The sequence below is a fragment of the Sardina pilchardus genome, chromosome 16 (genome assembly GCF_963854185.1).
Source record: "Sardina pilchardus chromosome 16, fSarPil1.1, whole genome shotgun sequence".
Lineage (NCBI taxonomy): Eukaryota > Metazoa > Chordata > Actinopteri > Clupeiformes > Clupeidae > Sardina > Sardina pilchardus.
This window is the reverse complement of record NC_085009.1, coordinates 1,984,649-2,006,362: the sequence shown is the minus strand read 5'-3', so window position 1 is coordinate 2,006,362 and position 21,714 is coordinate 1,984,649. Positions and strand designations below refer to the sequence as shown.

At 44.3% G+C, this 21,714-nt stretch overlaps 1 protein-coding gene across 1 annotated transcript in view; it reads right to left on the bottom strand.

The window, feature by feature from the left end:
- ehbp1l1a (EH domain binding protein 1-like 1a) overlaps positions 1-17,513 on the bottom strand; it is a 46,916-nt gene extending 29,403 nt beyond the window's left edge. Inside the window, exons 1-9 of the mRNA XM_062515865.1 lie at positions 17,261-17,513; positions 10,275-10,332; positions 6,734-6,829; positions 6,337-6,390; positions 5,531-5,709; positions 4,019-4,137; positions 3,350-3,394; positions 2,033-2,305; positions 462-677 (exon numbers count right to left, since the gene is read on the bottom strand). Of these exons, the coding sequence (XP_062371849.1) occupies positions 462-677; positions 2,033-2,305; positions 3,350-3,394; positions 4,019-4,137; positions 5,531-5,709; positions 6,337-6,390; positions 6,734-6,829; positions 10,275-10,332; positions 17,261-17,364 (1,144 nt within the window). The 5' untranslated portion in view covers positions 17,365-17,513. The remainder of the gene's footprint in view (positions 1-461; positions 678-2,032; positions 2,306-3,349; positions 3,395-4,018; positions 4,138-5,530; positions 5,710-6,336; positions 6,391-6,733; positions 6,830-10,274; positions 10,333-17,260) is intronic.
- Positions 17,514-21,714: the final 4,201 nt, after the last annotated feature.

Here is a 21,714-nt window from a genome sequence, read left to right as displayed (position 1 = left end):
AACTGCAGCGCTCCACTCTTGGAGCATAAAATAGTTGTAGAGGACTGTGTGCGCCGCTAGCCCGTCCGGTGTAGTCACTTCCATTGATTAAAGTGGAAGCTAATTGCTGCAGCAACCGACCACTTCAGGTTTTCTTTTTTAATCTACATTTAAATCTAGTCTTTTAGCAGACTCTGTTATCAAAGAAACCTACAATAAAGGTCTCAAAAAACTAATCCCAGGCCACTGTATAATCAAACTACAGCATATAATTTTGCACTGCAGGGTCACTGCCATGTCTGTTATTAACAAGATAATTCCACACCTTATAGCACCACAGGCGGCCAAAGAGAAGAATTAAGATAAGGAGCTGGGGAATAAGAGGTACTGTCCACACACACACACACACACACACACACACACACACACACACACACACACACACACACACACACACACACACACACACACACAAGCTGTACCTGTCTGCGCAGCGTCGGGTGGCGGGGCAACATGAGGGGGTGTGGAGGAGAAGGGGGAGGGGTGAGGAGGAGTGCTGGGCCCCGTGAAGGACAGGGGTCTCGGTTTAGGGAGGGGAGGGACGGGGGCAGCCGCGGTGGTCCCAGCAGGGGGACTGGGCTCCATCAGGCTAGGGTCACCTGAGACCCTCTGAGGTCGCCGAGCGACAGACATAGGTGCTAAGCATCATGGGAAAAGAGAGAGAAAAAAAAGGAAAGAGGAGAGAGAGAGAGAGCGAGAGGGAAGAGGGAGGAAGGTACAGATACAGAGATAGGGGTAATAGCAGAAAGAAAGAGACAGAAAGTGATGAGACAGAAATACAGAGAGAGGAGAGAAAAGAACGCATGAAGAGATGGAATTAACAGAAAGAACAGACAAATAGGATGTAGAATAGAAAGAACGCAAATAGGACGCATGATAGAAAGAAAAAAATGCACTCTATCCATTTCAGATGTATGGATAATGAGAAGAATAAACCTATCATGGCATGTGAATAAATGAATGGCCTTCATTTTGGCCTCCATAAATCTGATAAAACTTGAAAACATGGTGTCTAGTTCATAAATAAATAAACTTCATAAATAAATATCTAATGGCTGTGTACTCAGTCTTGCTGCTCCTGCTTGCAACAATATGTGTCAACATAATCTGAAGCAGTACTTTTATTTGACGTCACTTCCTTAACGAGCGTAAAGAGGCGGGAAACAGTCCCAAAATAGCCCCACACTTAAGCTCATGCTGCGTCTCTGAGACAATAATTCAAACCTTGCCGTAGATACTTCTTTAACAACCACCAATTAGCGCTATTGCTATATCCACTCTGATACTTAAATCAGTGGGGGAGGGAGGCCGGGGGAGATGTCTCTTGAGAGGAGCAGTGAGGCGCTGGGATAATGTGGACTTGTGCTGTGTTCACATCCCTCTAAACAGCAGGGGGTGCCGCTGGCCCCAGTAGAATGCCAAACCGCATGCAAGCCACCAGAAACTCTCTGCCTGGGTTGGGGGGGTCTTGCACCTGCTGTGTGCCTCTAGGCTAGCTACCCTTGACACAGAGCAGTAATTCACTACTATATATACTGGTAAAATCATTTATAACATACGGTTTTTAATGTATGAACCACTGACTAATTGTAATTTCGAGTTAGAGAAAAGTGTCAAAAAATAAATAAAAAATCTGAAAACACTGAGGAAGGGTAGAGAGAAGATTTGCATAAAAGCTCAGTGTCAACTGTGAGGGGAAGTGCACACGATGTGTGTCCTGTGCTGATCGGGAAGTGACCTCACTCATCTGTTTAATGGGTCTATTTCTGACCAGCAGTGCTCCAATTCAATCAGCTGATTGCTCCTATACTGTCAAGCGCTGCCAGCAGACTGAGCCTGCCATTGTATTGAATTCCATAGCATAACCATGACCGGTTACAGATCAATACATCTCTGACCGTAACATCACTCGTATCCCTGATTTGTTAGGAAGAAACCTAAGAAGATAACAACAAAAACTTCATGGCCCACAATGCACGGCGTGCCTCAATACCTGATCTAGCAGCTGGTTGGAAGATTTTGGGCAGGACTGGAGGGTGGGCGCGGATAAAGGCCGGCACAGTGAAGGAGTACTGCGACGGGCGCACCTGCTGGGGGGCACTGCCAGCAGGGCCGGGGGCGGCGAGGTGAGGGGGCGGAGGAGGAGGAGGGAAGTGGGGAGGAGCGGAGGGGGTGATGGAGAGAGGGAGAGGAGGAAGAGACTGGAGCTGAGGGAGGTTAGGGAGGGTGACGGTGAAAGCGCTCTTCCACTCCATCTCAGTGGGGGCTGAGGGTGAGGAAGAGGAGGATGAAGAAGAAGAAAAGGAGAGGAAGGAAGGCATAGAGGGAGAAAAGTGATGTGATAAAGACAGAGGCCATACAGAGATAGGGGACACAGAGGAAGAGGGGAAGAAACAGAGAGGAGAAAGGAGAGAGAAGAGATAGAGGCAGAGAGAGCATCTCAGATAGAGAGAGGAGAGTAGTCACGTGTTGAGAGTGAGAGGAGGAAGTGAGAAAGGAAGGATAGAAAAAGAAAAGAGGAAGACTACAGAATGAAGAGTGATGACGCTCAGATACTCATTTCACATATTAAACACTCCAAGTAAACAGCAGAATATCATGGTTATGGTCATCCATAACCCACAATGAACAAAACTGGCTCTAATAAGTTCATTTAGTAGAGAACTAGAGATATCCCTTTAAAGGTATTTCAATTTTTTATTCTGCACAATCTTTTTTTTCACAGAGTATCTGATTAAATCACAGGATTTCATGGGTGACTGACAACATCATTTGAAATTCTGCACATTAATATTCATTGGGTTCCACAAATATGAAGCCTCAAACTGTACTGAACAGCTTCTATGTATTGTAATTATAGTCTAATTTAAATGTTAATTAATAAACAGAATGTAAAACAGTGACCTAAATCGGACCACTGCTGAGTGCAGTTGGGCTCAGTATTTGGAAACTAGTTAAATAAACATGAATATCGTCATTTCAAATGAACTGATAAGGGCTGTTAAAAGAGCACAGCAAAGCAACGGTTGAAACACCGCCATGTACCCTGGAACTGTCCAGTTAGCCTTCACTTCTCCCAACTCATACACTGGACAAAAGAGATACACACAATGGGCAACATGCTGAGACAAGTCTGGGTACTGCAGGGAATGCTTCAGCCACTGGTGCTCTTTTAATACGCCCTTTCATCTCAATGGCTTGTGGATGTGGGAGATGGAGCGATAGATGTAGAGGAGGAAGTGTGTGTGGGTGTGGAGGGGAGGGGTGGGAAGGGTAGTGGGTGTGAGGAGGGTGGCAGCTATTTGTTTACCTGTGTGCGTTGGGCCCGCGACTCGTCTTGAGGGAGCAGGGGGTGCTGAGGAAGAGGACGAGGAAGAGGAGGAAAGGGAGAGGAGAGGAGAGTAGAGGAGAGGAGAGGAGAGGAGAGGAGAGGAGAGGAGAGGAGAGGAGAGGAGAGGAGAAGCCAAGCAGGAACCAATGGAAGTCAACAGAGTCAGAACCATGAACTTCTCAAATATATGTTGTGTATGTAACACTAAACCACAAGCAGTGGTTTATGTCAATATCCATACTATATTAGATTATTGATTTGATGTAAAGTGCAATATAAATAAAATGCATTATTATTATTATTATTATTATTATTATTATTTTACCACACTTAGGGAGACAATATGACACCAATAAGTGATTAAAGTATAGAAAGTGTAAAAGCATATCAGACTGTGTGAATGTGTGCTGTGAGAGTGTGTGTGTGTGTGTGTGTGTGTGTGTGTGTGTGTGTGTGTGTGTGTGTGTGTGTGTGTGTGTGTGTGTGTGTGTGTGTGTGTACACTGCACCTACACTGTAACTCCACATGTTCTGCATGTAAATGCTCATACAGGTGCTTATGCGATACACACAGAACTCTGCTGCACATGAATCTACTGTGTTACACACGGCACACGTCCACATCTGCACTGTAGTAACATATGCCCACCTGCTGCAGGGCTGGTGGTGGCTCTCTTGTCCTCCTCCTCATCACTGAAGTCGTCCAGGTTCCCGATGTCCGACTGCTTCAGGCTCATGAGGCTGGCCAGACTCTGCATGTCCTCATCCCTGCATGGGGAACAGCAGCAGAGAAGCAGAAATCATTGTGCTATTTCATCACTCCATGTGCCTCAAAGCACGGCATCACATATGCAAACAGAACCGTGCATGAGTGAAACCGGACTCTGTCTGCAATAGGAGAGCTTAAAAGCTATATGCATATGCAATGATGGGAGAGTGAAGGGAAACGTGGGTGTTTTGCACACAAAAAGAAGCGATCGATTAGGACATTTTGGAATATGTATGAAAACAATGAAGACTGTTTTACAATTAAAAAAATGCAAAAAGGTGTAATCCAGATTATGCTTCTCTGCACCATGTCAAAAGCAGCCTTTACTTTGATGAGCACTATTTACCTGATGAAGAGGATGCTTACTAAATTACACATAATATGGCAATGCAATACATGCACTGTGGACTGACCCCAGTTATTTACGCTGTCTTCATACATCTATCTTTCAATGTTACACTATTCTCCAACGAGCTGATCAAAAACCTGAGGTCATCCTCAGATGTAAATAAATGGAGGTAATGATAGACGGGTAGTCTAGCATATTGAGCAGTAAGAGGTGTAGGAGATGGCATGGCATACTTGTCTTGTTCATTTAAATCATCTGAACAAATGGTCCTAGTAATTGCTACATGACTCATACTTTCCAAAACAGGCTGAACAAACAAATGATGTCACCTTAGGCATGTTTATTTGGTGTAATTGAAGTTAATAACTATTGCTTTACTTGCTTTTGCATGGCTGAACTCTGCATCCACACAAACAATACAAATGATTAGTTTGCTGATGATTATACAACTGACCGTTTAACTGTATGTTGCTGATACATAGCGTATTGCAGTAGTTGGCTCCAGTGTAACATCTCTCCCCTTCTCACGTGTGTGCTGACAAGTGAGCCTACAGTTGAGTACGTAGAAAAGTCCAAAGGATTCCCCAGCCTCCTCTCATATTACAGGCTTATATCACAGTGTCTGTGAGTTCGATCCTGAACTCTAAAAGTGCTGGCAGGCAGGGTCGACACCACTGTATGCCTACTGCCACCATCAGTAGTTGAGTGCCAGGTACTTGTAAAAAGCACTCTTGACATAATACTTGACAGCAGTCTGGCTGTACAGTAGCAGTGGTGGGCTCTATGCAGATAGGGCCCATTCATCTTTGCCATAAATATTCCTCCTGGGTGTACCACTGGCTGATATACTATCGGGGTCTGTACCTATGCAGATCATTCTTCTTCCTATTTTTACTCCTTTTTGGTGACTGGCTGAGGTCTGCATCCACTGAGGTTACATGACTTGGTGGTTATGAAACTGAACTGAACTTGGTTATGTTAACTGTAACTGTATCCGCCATGTTTTTTTTTCTCTCTCTCGTCACGTCTCAGGTTGTACTCACGTTGCTTTGCCCTCCTTGAGGAAGACGCAGGAGAGCGTCAGCTTGAGCGTGGCCTCCACCACCTTCACCGACAGGGGCTTCAGCTTCAGCGTGAGCTCGTACTGGGCGGGCGTGGCGCTGGCGTAGCGCTTCATGTTGACGTCCACGGAGGCCAGAACCTTCCGGTGGCCTTTAGTCTCCTGGGGGTTGGGAAGGACAGCAGTTTATGAGTGGGAGTGATAATAGCCATTCATTTGGACATCTACTGTATTCATGTCCACTGACATGTCCGTTCTTGAGAGATGTTCCAGTGGCGCCCCCCTTCATAACGTGTTTACAGGAGATGTGGGGAGCGTGGTGAATCAATGATAGTGTCACCGCCTTAGAAACAGTTGCCACAGTTTTGAAAACCCGAACCCGGCATTGCGAGTCCCTGTCACTTTCGATAAAAGAATCTGCTCAATCCCACTTACTTTACTTCACTTTGCTTTACTGAAGCTACTGCACGTAGCGCTATGAGCAACTTCCCATGATCATGCATACTGGCAAAAGAGCAAATAAGCAATGGCTTTGATTCCCACTCAAAATACGCAATGGTAGCACAGCAGTGTGCTGTTTAAGATCCAACGCCCATGCCTTTATTTAAGTGTATTTTCTACTGAGATGTTGAGGGGGCTGTGGCCACTTGTAATCCTTGTGGGGGAGAGAGGACTACTGAACATGTGTGGGTGTCTGTCGAGAATTTGAAAGACAGTGGAGGGAGGGAGGGAGGAGGACAGTATTTTTGGCAGTGTGCTGCAGGAGAGAGAAGAGCTGAGGAGACTCACATTCTCAATGATGAATGTCCAGTCCTTGTCTTCAAACTCATCTGCATTTGGGTCCTGAAACAGGTGCATATGATTTTGAGTACTTATACACATTGTGTATGCGTGTGTGTGTGTGTGTGTGTGTGTGTATATGTGTGTGTGTGTGTGTGTGTGTGTGTGTGTGTGTGTGTGTGTGTGTGTGTGTGTGTGTGCGTGTGTGTGAGTGCGTGTGTGAGTAATCATTTTAACCAAAGTGGTTGGTGCATTCAATCAAATAAATGCCATTTGATTAATTTACTGTTGCTCATACATAAAAAAGTATATGCATCCATGAAAAAAGTATACACATTCATGAATTTCGCCATCATTTTCTTTCATTTTCCTTCTTTGAGTGTCTCAACAGTGTGCGTTGGAGTACCTTGAAGAGTGTGACTGTGATGTCCACGTTCTCGGGTGCCTGCCACACCACCATGCCCCGGTAGGGATTCTTGATCCCGGGCTGCCAGCCATGCAACTGGAAGGGGAGGAGAGGAGAGAGGAGGGGCAGGCCGGGACAGAGATATATTAAACCCTTTAATCTAGTTTAGAGGACAGAGCGTGACAACACTTTATTTCAGGGGCTAGTCACAGGGGTTTCGAATGTCATATCCCACTGCAATACATCATTGTGTTAGCATTTCAATCAGGATGTTAAATGTGTCTATGCTAGCTGCCATGGTGCTTTTGTTTTGCTAGGTTTGACAAGAGTGGGTTATTGAGGAAATGTATACATCCTGTGTCATGGGGCAACCCAGAGAAAAATGTCTTGTCTCACAAGAAATAACTGATCTCTGATTGAGATCTAACACATTTCTTCTAAACTCCACTTACATGAAATAATCTTAAAATAAAAAATAAATAATACAATTACATTTTGAAATGTTAACTTAATTTAAATTACACAATCATTTAATTCAGAGAACAGTCCGCTTAATGATTTATAAAGAAGCAGCAGTAGTTTTATGAAGTCAATCTTGTACTGTAACTAACTGGAGATCAGAGACTCAAGGGGCAATAGTCACTATGCAACAGAGATCATTTGGATGTCATCACCTTAACTATGATAGGAGATCAAATTGTTTGGTTATGGTTATGGCTTTTGTCCAAAGCAACATACAAATAACAACAATACAATATTTAAATTTAACAGTAAACAATTTAAAAATGGTCAATACTACATTTAAGGAAAATAGCAATAATAAACAAATATTAGTATGAGTAAAAATGATTGGGGATATACACTATATTGCCAAAAGTATTGGGTCACCTGCCTTGACTCGCATATAAACTTAAGTGTCATCCCATTCTTAATCCACAGGGTTTAATAGAGTGGATGTCGGTCCACTCTTTGCAGCTATAATGGCTTCAACTCTTCTGGGAAGGCTTTCCACAAGGTTTAGGAGTGTGTTCATGGGAATTTTGGAACCATTCTTCCAAGCGCATTTGTGAGGTCACACACTGATGTTAGACAAGGAAATTGGCTCTCAGTCTCCGTCCTAATTAATCACGAAGGTTATCTATTGGGTCGAGGTCAGGATACAGGCCAGTCAAGTTCATCCACATCAAACTCTGTCATCCCATGGCTTTATAGACCTTGCCACCCCCAAACTGGGCTTGGCCCCTTAGTTTCAGTGAAAGGAACTTTGAATTCTTCAGCATTAACCAAGAGATTTTGGACAATTCCATGCTCCCCACTTGTGGGAACAGTTTGAGGATGGCCACTTCCTGTTCCAACATGACTGTGCACCAGTGCACAAAGCAAGGTCCACAAAGGCATGGATGACAGAGTTTGGTGTGGATGAACTTGACTGGCCTACACAGAGTCCGGACCTCAACCTAAAAGAACACCTTTAGGATGAATGAGATCGGAGATTGTTATAGCTGCAAAGGGTGGATCGACGTCATATTAAACCCTATGGATTAAGAATGGGGTGTCAATTAAAGAGAAACTATGCAGGATTGGCGATTTCATCTCCAGTTTCGGTTTCGCTTTTCGTTTTCGCTCGTTTTATGCTTGCATATTTCTCTGCAGAGCTTCCCCTACAGCTTTAGCGTGTAGGCTATATTTATACATATAGGCTATATATAAATACATTGCAAGCGTGGTTCTTTTGGTTCCTTACGCGTCTCAGACTTCCAGATGTAAACAAGGAGCGATCGCCTCCTGCACAAACTGCAAGGTTGCAATAGCGGATAGGGACACTGGGGGCGGGAGGAAATATTACTGTTTTCGGTCAAACTGGTCAGTCAAGCAAAACAACGATTTGTAAGCGACTTTATGACTATGAAAAAGTTGCATAGGGTCTCTTTAAGTTCATATGCAAGTCAAGGCAGGTCACCCAATACTTTAGCCAATACAGTGTATATCTTGATCATTGTAGGCATGATTTGAGCCTGTTTATAACTATACCTGAGATACTCGAGTCCAATGTAGTCTAGGTATTAGTATGCTGGGATCAAGGGTATCAAAGACTAAGGTCCAATTGCACTAGGACTGATGTTTTGCCTGCATCTGTATTGAGGTGTTTGTCATTAAAAAATAAAAACTGTCTCAGTGTTGTGATTAAGTCAAGTCAAGTCAAGAGGTTTTTATTGTCATTTCACCTTGTAGTTACAAAGTGGAACGAAATGTCGTTGCCACTGACTCCGCATAAAAACTAAAATAAAAAGATTTCAAAAAAAGTCACTGATAAATAGATAATAAATATTTTAGCTATATACCCATAAGCACAGTATTGGGGGGAGGGGTGGGGGGGGGGTTACTTGGAGTTTAAAAGTCTTATAGCGGTAGGGAAGAAGCTTTTGCAGAACCTAGTTGTTCTGCACCTAAGGCCTCGGTAGTGCCTTCCTGAGCATGCATTAGCATGCTTCATTAGCATGGAAACCTGACTGAAAGTGGTCAAAGGAAATGTGCCAGACTTTAATGATAAATGTACAGCTTGAAGCGCATCTGCTATTACAAGGTAAAACAGTGTCCAAGCCACATGCTGAAGAGTTGGGATTTTTATTTTTAAATCAACTTTTAATGTTTCACTGTCTATCTATCAACAATTTTACTACACCTCATTTAAGAGCACATAAAATGAAAGACAAACTGTGTGTTTGAGCCCTGCTACCACACTAGTTTTCAATGTGCCAGGGCAAAGGGTATTGACTAGATGGGATAGAGAAGGTGAAGTGTTCTCTTTGTTGAGTAGGCTAGCACTCAACTACATTCTAAAGAAATTCAAGCTAAGAGACTCTAATAATGACTGTTACTCTTCCAGTCATGTCTATTACGACTTTGACCCAGTGACAACACCTTTGTATGGAAGAAGAACCCTCTCATCAGTCTGAAGTGATTTCACACTTGAACAAACACAAGCACCACTCCATTGCCTGATACCAAACGCTCGCGACAGCTAAAGACTGTGCTAATGCTATCTTGTGTTTATTAAAACCAAGCTTCCCTTGTTATGATCTAAGATAACAGGCAGTGGACCTACAAGGAAAAGTAGCGTATGCTAATGGCGATTAACTTACTGTTAATTCATGTTAAAGCAGGTCTGAAAATCCTAGCCACATGCATGTCATCACATAGGGGTCATCCCTATGTTCCCCGGGTCCTATGTTCCCCGTTTTCCCCCAAAAGGGTCCTATGTTCCCCGGTTTCCATACATACCGGGGAACATAGGACCCTTTTTAGGAAAAGCGGGGAACATAGGACCCTTTCTAAAATGTAAGAAAAAAAGGATCCTATGTTCCCCGGTCTAATACAAAGTGGGGAACATAGGACCCGGGGAACATAGGACCTGGGGAACATAGGTACGCTCCCCATCACATACAGGCCTACCATGTAATGCTATTATTGAAGCAACAGCTGCAGGCTGGCACAAGAACCTAAAACGTTGAGGGGGACATTTACAGTATATTCACTCTACCTTTGTGCAAATGCGTCGATTTCGCCTGGTCCAAACCACCCTCAATTTGTCTGGTTGCCTGCAATGACAATGCAACAGATGGAACATTATCAGTTGAACAATGGAAGAGACCCAGTGACATCAGCAGTAGCCAAAACAAGAGCCTGGCTCCCATATGAATAAATCAGACTGTGTAACTCCAGACAAATAGTGCTAAGTGGTGTTTTGGCAAAAGAGAGAAATTATCAATGTCTGATGTGAAGTTAACCATTTGACAAGAAGGTTAGCTTTTATTAAGTTGTTGCTGACAAAACTGTAATGCATTGGACAGAGTGGCAACAGGTTCAGTAGCCTTGACCTTGCAAAAATGTAGAAATATCTACTGTCCCACAACTGTTGACAAGATTTTTTTCTTCGCACAACTCACTGGGCAACCTCCTCCTTGTGACAGGCGTGGAGTCATACCTCTCCGATGACATCACAGTGCTCACTACGCGACACAAGGGCCGCCTAGAGACACCAACGCAGCTCTACTACATTCCTCCTCCTCATGAAACACAGCCAAGAAATCAAAACAAAACCCAAAAATGTCATTTCCCCGATGACACCCGCTTAAGCCCCTGGCACCGCCAGACATGTGGATTACAGCTGGAGGATCAGCCCTGTGTGTGTGCGTGTGTGTGTGTGTGTGTGTGTGTGTGTGTGTGTGTGTGTGTGTGTGTGTGTGTGTGTGCGCGCTTGCGTGTACATGCTCATTTTGGCTTCTGGGTTACTCGACTGACCCACATAGAGCAGGAGTCAGGAGGATTGGCACTCCTCTACGTGAGGATACCGGCCAGGGCAGCAGAGGGAGAGGACAGGACAGGAGAGGACAGGACAGGACATTACAGGACAGGACAGGGGAGGACAGGACACTAACCCCCATTCACACCCCTTTGTCTCACTTTCACAACAAAGTGTTTCAGGGAAAACATCAACATCTCCGACAGATAAATATGACATGATAACAGGAAGTCGATGGGCTGGTGGTTTTGATTTACAGATCAACAGGCTTTGTATTTAAGCAGCCAGTCCCCATATGCACGGAGCTAGTAAATGGATTAACACTCGCTAATTAGGGATTTGTTACAGGCGATGCTGGACGACACGTACAGACAAAAGGAACATACTCTTACGAGCTTACGAGCACTAGGGAGACACACCCTAAAAACACACAGACGTGCGCACGCGCACACACACACATACACACACCACCCCCCACCCACACCCCACACACCCACAACACACACACACTGTGTGTCACTGAGCTATAATGGCACACATACAGTATGGCAGCCCACAGCACCCATGTTGACACAGTCACAGCCTGAACCTAGACTAACAAATTGACACAGATAAACACAGTAGGTAAACTCCCCCTCAGTCTCTCTCTTACACACACACACACACACACACACACACACATAGCTGAGGCAGTAATGTGGGTCTTATGACGGCCCCTATGTGAACGAAGAGGTGCAACGGATGCCAGCTAGCTTAGCTGTGCGTGTGGAGTGTTGGTAAACCTCACTCCCTGACACCTCAGTGCTGCTGGCATGAAAGCTACAGCAGTAGCCTGGGCTTTTAGCTTGATTGCCAGCACGCTCGACTTCCGATCCGAGGTGCTACTGTTCGCGGGTTCGAGTCCAGGCGTGTGCACTGGTTCAACACAACGCAGGTTACAGAGGCATGTGCAATATAAGAGGGAATATGATCAGGCAAGGCCACGGCACGCAGGTGGGAGGGCGTGTCCCCTCCTCTGAGCTATGGTCTCTCTGAGTGTCAGATGTATTGCAGCAAATTATAAATTCATTTTGCGATGATTGCTATATTTCAACTGAGTTTGTGCTGTTCCTAAATCTCGATGGCTGCCTGTAAGTCTCTGTACGTCTCTGTGTGTGTGTGTGTGTGTGTGTATGTGCATTTGAATGAGCGTGCAAGTTCATATGTGTGTGTATATGTAAAACAGTGAAAGGGAGAGAGAGATTGTGTGTGTGTGTGTTTGTGTGTGTGTGTGTGTGTGTGTGTGTCTGTGTCTGTGTCTGTGTGTCTGTGTATGTGTGTGTGTGTGTGTGTGTGTGTGTGTGTGTGTGTGTGTGTGTGTGTGTGTGTGTCTGTCTGTGTGTGTGTAGGTGTAAGTGTAAATGAGTATGTGTCGGCGAGAGGTATGAAAGCTATCAGCAGAGACTTGTTCTCCCTTCCTTCCTCTGGCGTTAGCAGCCAGCAGGTCTCTAGTGGAGGGTGTGGCTCTACCTGTGCTAGACTCGCTGCTGAAAGCTGTCTGCTTGACTCCGAGGCATCTGCTATTCTCTCTCTCAGATCAGCTCCAAAACCACAGAGCAGAAATATTCCATTATTCTATAATCACCCACTTCAATTAAATGATCCCCTGAAACCCTGAGGCAACTGTAACAATTAGACACAATAAGACATAATTAAGAACTGACAAGCTAACCTCCCTCTGAACTTTTCTTCTTCTGGGAAACCTTGCGATTGCAAACAATAAATCACTTTGTAGACATAATTCATGTTATTAACTTCTAATTATCATACTAATAGTAATCAACTCTTAATCATCTGTTTATAAGAAGATCCTCCTGCCAAACATTTGCCAAACATTTCAAACAAGTTTTGGTTTCATTGCTCCCTTGGGACTATGGCAGCGTATGTTTTTCACTATTGTTTTCAATAGCTACATGAAGATCCCCCTACACATGAGGAGGGACCGCCTTACTGTGGGATCTTATTTCTATCTGGCAAAGATGTCTGTGCTAGAGGAGCCTATAGCATGAGCAGGGTGTCTCGTGGGTACCTCTTACTCACGTTGCAGGTCACTTATATAGCAGCAGTGTGGACAGGAGAGAAAGGCAAACCCAACGAGTGAGCATGACTGACTGACTGTGACTGTGAGAGCAAGTGTTAGAGCGAGTGATTGAGAGAGCCAAAGAGTGAGGGGCTGAGCAGAAATAGATTTGGCAAACAGCACTGACTGCAGGACGGGCCCAGAATAAGAGGCAAGGGGGGCTGAACCCTCCAACCCTAAGGAGGGGGTTAACTGTAAAAGTGACGCATAAAAATAGTTGTATTTTATCTGCTGCAGTGCAGCCAGCCCTGCCCAGAGTGGAAAGGAAACATATGAGCTCAAATAAAGGTGATACGAAGAGTATTAATGTATGATAGTGACACAGCACAAGGATTTAATCCAGTTACAAACGCCCTTTTGGGAAGGGGTCAACATCACAAGTGTTAGCATTCATGATTCAACTTAAACCTTTTAAATCAATACCCATCAAAAATCCAAGGAGCTCACTCACTGACAATACACTTACTGATATGCGTACTATCCATAATCTTAACCTTGCTGTGTATATCACTTTGCTAAAAGTGCTAAAAGTGAAAGTGCTTAATGATTTGCTGGAAGTGTAAAATGTCAACATCATCAAGCATTCTGAAATGCTGAGTCAAGACTGAGGGGAAAAACCCTTAGTCATCCACGACGCTCATCATAGAGATGTCTGGACAGCTGCACGTGCCTCAAATGACCACACAGTCTGGTCAGCCAAATGACCATGGAGCCCTGCGGCAGAGGTGACCAGTGACCACCCCACTGCCCTTCAGATAACCACAGGCCCATATTAGCCACCATGACAAGCCTGCTCAGGGTAATGCTACGGATCACTGTTAAAGATCTAACATGCCCAGGAGATCACATGGCAGACTGTGGCCACTTCCCAGAACAGGGGAGGAAGGCCCAGATGGACTGGCTCGCCAGCAGACAGGAGGTCATCAAATGGCACGGGCCCAGTGTGGCTCCTTAACACAACTTTTCTATCACACAGCGCTACACCATTCACTACATGTTGCCTGTGCTTGCTGCTAGCTCAGGGAAGTGCACTGCAGGAGAAATAGAGGTCAGGTTTAGGAGTATGAGTTGTCACAATGAGTAGCCATTAAACATGTAGCTGTGATTACTGAAAGGGTGCTACATAAGAACAACAAAGTAAGCTTCAGTAAAGTGTACAATTCCAGAACTATATGTATAGCCTAGACTATTACATGTATGACACTTGCTAATATTTCCAAACCTGTTACATTGAAGGCCTAGGCATTTGTCAATTATTTTCACTGCACCTAACAACGTCCATTGACTCCTCTGTTTTTAAAGTGTTTAAAGATACAGTCTGAAGCCCCCTATGTTATGCTTCTGCCTGATCAGTCCATCGCAATAGCCAGGGCCAGCTATTCCACATTTCACACATTCCTACCGGCAGCTAACATAAACCAGGGCTTTGCCAGGCTGCTTCCCCTTATGTAATGTTCGTTAGGCTGGGGTTGCTATCGTGTACATTTGTTGTGGTTGCCACCCGTCCAGACTTGCTCCCTATTCACTCCTAACTCAGAAGCCACTGTGTGCTTATAACACATAGTACACTATCCCAATGCACCATAATAGAGCACAGTGTGTGTGTACAGCACACGTGTATGACATTCTGTGAACACTGTACAACACAACTTCACACCACCAAAAAGTATGCAGAGAATCATCAGAAAATTATGTAGAGAAAACCATGTTTACTTACAGATGCAGAAATATCTCAAAACAACTCAGAACTAGTAGCTACAGATGAATATGAAATAAGAATAATCATAAACATTTTGCAGATAATGCAAAATGTAACAAGTAATTTACAGGAGGGTCCCCAATCAAATTGAATGAATCTGAGACACTGTGCACCGTACACTTCACAGATTAATCCACAGATTAACCCACTCGTGCAACATCTGTGGCTAACATGCCTGCATTACTAACAGACATGCAGCCACAGGGCCAGGGAAATGAGTCACACATTCAATGGCTCCGGGTGCACTTTCTAGCTATGGCACAAGATAGTGAATCTCGTCAATACAAGTGTTCCTTGGGATTACATGCCTATAATCTTGGCATCTCTAGCCATCTCTAGGCTGTACACCAGCAATGCATTCCAGCACATTTCAGAATAAGTCGCATTTAGAGTCTGACTGCATGGCCTAATAGGCTCCTGTGGGAACCTCTGGAGATGGGTGTGTAGGCTGGGGAGGAGTGGGTGGTGCTGCTGCTGAAGCTCTGAGAGATGGGACTGGGAATGGGGGGGGGGGGGGGGGGGGTCACGTGTCCCTGCAGCTAACGTGAATAATGTTAATGGAATTGGAGGCGACTCCCACCATACTGTTGCTGCCAGAGGACACAGGGAGTTGAGCTCACAGCCCAGAGGTTTGGAGGACAAACGTGTTGTGATGTTTATAGTTGACTACACTGGGTGAGGGGGGAAGAGCAGCACAACATATGAGACTGCATACATGCATGGTGCTCTGACTCAGTTGGGTAGTGTGCAGGAAGCATGCTGTTAGCAGAGAGTATGGACTAACAAGTGACCCTTTGTGTATGTGAGAGAGAGGTTGTGTGTGGGTGTCTATGTGTATGACGTGTGTTGGAGTGTGTGTGTGTGTGTGTGTGGGGGGGGGGTGTCTTTGAGTGTGTCCATGTTTGAGTATGTCCATGTATGTAGGCCTACCCATGCATATACTGTATAAACAAGTTAACACTCAATAGCTGCAACTCTCAGTGAAATTATTTTTTTATGTATGACAGACTGAATGAATTGATTGAAATCGTGTGTGTGTGTGTGTGTGTGTGTGTGTGTGTGTGTGTGTGTGTGTGTGTGTGTGTGTGTGTGTTGCATGTGTGTGGAGCAGCTGCAGTAGTGCTATGCTGCCTATGTGTGCATGTGCAGAGGCATGCGTGTACATCCACGTGTCTGGGTATCTCAGTAACACATTAGTCCACTTGACTGCATCCCCTCCCTGTGAATCAGCAGCGGCTGCCATACGCCATACGCCATGCCTTCAGCTATCACTGAATCCATAAGAGTGGAACAGATCAGGCCCTACACACATCAGAAACGCCAGTCACACATGGCTGTGGCATCCCCGTGCCAAACAGCCACTGCCCTGATCACTGGATGTATTAAGCTGTTTCTGAATCTCTGCCCTGCGTTCAGCCATTATGGCTAAAACTCTGGGTCTCTCTCGGTTAATACATTCTGGGTTGATGGGTGGATGATAAAGTGGCCAATGGCCAGACATCAGTGCGCAAGGAAAACAAGAGATCGCAATGAGACTATGAGACAAGATTAAACGTATCAGTGCTAAGGATCGCCAAAGCCAAAGGTGGTCACAACATGATATTATAGTTGCCTATGATAAAAGGGAAGGCGCAGCTGCTACAGAATGACATGACATTTGGACACGACTCCTATATCAGCAAAATAGTTTAGGTGTCAAGAATGTCTACAAAAGTTCATAGACATCAACAGGAGATCTCCAGAATATCAAATGACATTTTAACTATCAGAGTGAAGGAACAAATAAAAGTAGCCTAGCTATACGTTCCGTCAGGAGCCAAACGCGCAAGAACAACACAGTGATTCGAACAAACGAGCAAGGGCTTTGTATTGGCTAATATTATAATAGATCTGCTGAGCTTCTTCTATAGCCTACCTGGCGTATCCGACAATTTGGTAATGCTAGTGTAGTTGGTGATGTCTGATTCGATGCCATGCCACTTCCTTATGACGATGACCAGAGCATCGTGCATGAGGTAGCAAGTGTAGGCTGTTTATGTTAGATGAGGACAAGTGACATAACTTTCAATAGATAGGTTAGTATAATTGACAATGAAGCTGGGATTCTATCCAATATAATTTGTTAACGGGGCGGTTGCTTTCCCAAAGAACTGGCAACCACCATTCAAAAGCATATAGCCTACACAATAAGCTACTCAGAACACTCGTATTCAAGACATGTAGGCTACTCAATTGTTAAACATCCCATTAATGTCATTACACCAAGAGAAACACCATTGTTTACAACGTGGTCTTAATAAATGTCAAAGTTCTGTCAAGACACGCAGGTTCTCAGACATCACCCACCATTTATTCGTGCATTCTACCACCAGTTCCTGGTAAGTCGCAGCAAACTGAAACTTCGAAGCCCTCTTGCCGACGCGCTGAAGCCTCTTCCATACCGAAGTCATGACTGCCGCCGATTTAGAGTTGTTTTTCACGGAGACCCGGTGGAAGACATGGGCGAAGTCAGTTTAGCCTTGAACAGTGGCTTGGTGTCCTCCCTTCCAGAACTAAGATTCCACTGGCAACAGCGGCGCTACAGTTCGCAGCGCGCAGTTCACTCACATGTACCGAATGTCAAGCAGCGCAGTACAAAACAGAAGCACGCTGCAGCATCTAAGGAGGCGTTCACATCCAACTTCTCTCCGCACACTCACAGGCAGGCTAGAGCCTATCTGGAGATAGGCCTACTATAGGATATTTCATGTTTTACCATTAACATTACACATTTTATTTTATGGCGCTGCGTACAGGATAGCGACTTATAATTTTAGGCTACAACATAAAAATAGATCAAACAAAGGTCTGGTGTTATAGGCCTATTTAGACTGTTCAAGCTTAGCCTACTAGGCCTATTGTCATGTCATAGTGATTATGAAAAGAGGAAGATGTCGCAACGTGTACTTATTCTTATTTATCATGAGTTATTGGTTGGGGAAACCATTTGTCATCATGAGGCTTTAGTGCGTCGAAAGATTTGTGAAAGGAATAGCCTATGCACGGCGGCAGGATGGTATGCAGATCAAAAACTGCACACAACCTGCGTCATTTGTCTGATCAAAGTCAGGAGGAAGGTTTTTTTTTAAATATTGTATTGCTTTCAAAAATCAAGTTCTGCCCAGCAGGCTGAACGGAGTGGCAATTATTTCTCCTACATGCGCAATGAGGTGTATTTATACTCTGTCAGGTGGGCCGTCTATAGACACCGACAGCTGGGTGGAGAAACCAAACTAACATTTAGGCCTTTGGCAGGCAATGTTTTTGTCTCTGACTGTCACAGTTGTAATGTGATAAAGACACACGAGTCCATTTATCCTGTATAATTCTGGTGCCAAAACATGTGTATTATATATAGCTCTTTCTGCAACTTAGGCTACCCATATTCTAGTAGTGACATATTAGTATCATTTTAGAGAGTATTCATGGGTTTCATCAGGTCCCTTTGCACAGGTGTATTAATCAAGCACCATGCAGTCTGCATTGATAATCAAGGTGCTTGATTGTATTACACCTGTGGAAATGGACCTGATGAAACCCATGAATAGGTGTAATTGTTTAAGATGCAACCTACTGATTTTTTAAAAAAAAAATTTACCAAAGCCTTGGCACACCAGTGATATCTAGAGATAGACGGCGGGCCACGGTCTAAGAGGGATCTCAAGGCTCTTTGTCTGTGAGCCTTTGCACCACCATTCTGCCAGTCTCAGCTTGTTAGCCCTCTGTGGAAAATCAACAAACAAGGAAGGGGTTAGGCCTAAGAACAAGTACTGCAGAGGGGTCAAGAAACTCAATGGGGAGTCCAGCTATATTTTTGGCATCATTATTTTTCCCAAGGAAACCACAGTGCTGGATCATTCCAGAGGCTAACAAAATGACAGTCAACATCCGCTATTAATCCAAATGGTTGTATTTCATCTGAAGATATGTTCCTCAGGAAGTAGAGTAAGCATAAGAACAGTGTTGAATACTTATCCAAGTGAATGTTACAGAGCTGATAATGTTTGCAGTGTTATGTTTATTGTGCTGAAGATGGCTTTGAATGACTCCAATCTCCAAAGTACGACAGCTAGAATAATGTTATAGACAGTGGCTTTGTGGTTAGGACCACGTTAGTTGTTTTTATCTAGAGCAGTTCATGTCCCTTAATAATCAATAATTCAACTGCATGAATGAAGTCAGAGACAATGAGGCAGACAAATAGAAGATAGAGAGATGGAGAGAGAGAAAGAGAGAGAGTGTGAGAGAGAGAGAGAATGGGACCCCAAGTATGTGACCTCACTTTATCCCTGGAGAGCAAGGGCAGCTGGGAAATCATCTGGAGGGTCCATTTCCCTGCTCTCAACGGTCCACTTCCTGTGAGCTAGCTGTGGCTTGATGGCTGGACTTCCTGTTTTCCAGCTGCAGGGAAGCAGATCCCTGCCCCAGTGCCACCTGGGAAGGCAGACCATGCCAGGGTGGAGGTGATGTTTCAACAGCTGGCACCAAGAAGTCACCAGGCCTCGCCTACTGAAATATTATGACTTTTTTACAGCATGAAGTGAATGAGGACTTCCGCATGGAGAGAGAAAAACATTGAGCTAAACATTACCAGATGACAGACTGATGTAAAACTGTTTTATCAGCTGTTCTAACAATCACAACAAATGTATAGCTGAATGTAGAATATGATGTCCACAGCTGGGAAGAAATTAAATGGGAACGATCTCAACAGAAATGGGAACAATATCAGCAAGAGGGTAGAGATATTTTTAGCTCATGATTCATTTGAACATTTGCTTCATGGTTTATAAAAAAGAAGTTTGGATTGTCAAACAAATGAGCCAATGAGCCTTTGTGAACTCAACCTGGCTAATTTGCTTATTTTTCACCTTTTGTCCATTTTGAAGCCAATTGGTAAGAAGATCCATAAAGGAAGTAGTACTTCTACAAGATAAAAATTCAACCCTCAATATCTTTAGAGGTAAATGATTATGCTTTCAAATTAATTTGAAGTGGGTTTTATTTGTTTTTCAAGCCTGTGATTGCCTTGAAATGTGTCTCTTTTCATAGCAGTGGAAAAACACATTGTGGCGACATAACAGGCGATAAGTGGCATGCTTCAGGCGACCTTGATAAATTTAGACATGCAGCGCCACACACCTGTCAACTGTCTGTCAGACCGGCAGGGAGTGGGGCTGCATCACAGACACACACACGGGAAAAAGTTAACAAGGTTACTGAAAAGCTTAATGCCTATGAAGTACACTCTACGCATTTTCACCATAATGAATTGTGTCCAAGTTATGTATACAGCTGTAGGCAGACTGTCATAGGCAATGTGAGCATATACTCAAGTTACACTGGTCATGTAGCCTATTTTGCAGACCATGAAGTATCTTGGTCACACTTGCTCAATACTGAATACTAGAAAGTAACACCACAAACATCTAAAGTAAGTGTGGAAGGCAATATGATACCTGTCCCATCATGCATTGCGCAGGGTCATGTGAGCTGGAGGGGGAAACTCCCGGGTGCCAGGAAAATGAGAGAGCGCCTTTGACGCGGCAGAGAGCTTCCTCGTGATTCCACAGCTGCTGATGAGATGGGCCAGGGCTGGTCACTTAGGTGACCCAAATCACCTGAGTGATTATTTGTTATTACAAGAGAAACAACAACACCACCACCAAGACTCCACTGAACAAAATCTATCTGAATATGAGTTCTGTAATGTTTGTAGATTACAGTATTGTGTAATGTTTGTCGATTACAGTATTGTGATGGGTCATAAAGTCCGGAATAATGTATGTGGGTATCTGGTCGCTGTTTGTCTCCATGGTAGTTTTATTTAGACCTGTGTACAACCATCGCTCATAAAGATCCCTGGAGGTGGAGTGTGAGCCCAGTCACGGGCCAGACAGAGCCGCAAGGCTTTAGGATAAGCCTGAGAGGGACAGGTGACCGCCAGCGCCCTTCATCCCTGTTTCAACACCTGGAACGGCTCTTGTGTCCTAAAAATGACCATGGGGCACCTCAAGGGGGATCTGCAGAAGGACTGCACTGCTTGGGGTCTGAGTAGTGAGCCTGCAGTGATTGCACAATGCAGTGAGGGAGCGTAGCTTATCTTCCTGTCTGAAAGGAACATTGTGAAGGTGAACAACTGCGCTGTTCCCTTGTGACGGGGTTGATAAGGATCAAGATGAATATTTGGACTCACTGTGGGAACGTCCCATTTTGATGATGACGAGATTGCACACAAACGTAACAGCTTACTCATTTCCAGCACAAATACCAATATCCAGAGCTTATAGTATTAAAAAAACTTTTTCTGTCATTGTCATGTCAGTAACAATATAGATAAAGTCCCTTGAGCTAAAAAAATCTTAAATGAGAATGATGGAAACTCCCTTAAGAGAATTGCCAGCTCTCATATAAATATAAAAATTGTAAGATTTAGTCAATTCAAAGGAGACTGAAACTAAAAGGGTCAGTTAGTTAATACTATTACACCATCACTCTACAATACTGCTTAGCAAAACGAGCTTCAGTATGTTTAAATGCTACCCCTTTCCTTATTCAAAGACCATAATTAAGGTTGCCATGGCACCTTCTGTTGTACAAGAGAGCCATTGAATCGTCCATTCATTCATCACACTTGTGCATTCAGGAGCCGTGTCCGACACCTCTGAAAGAAAATCACAGTGCAGCAGAGCGGGCCTCCGCCCATAAGGCCAACAAAAGGCCCAGGGCAGACGGACCAGGCCCAGACCTCTGCATGACCT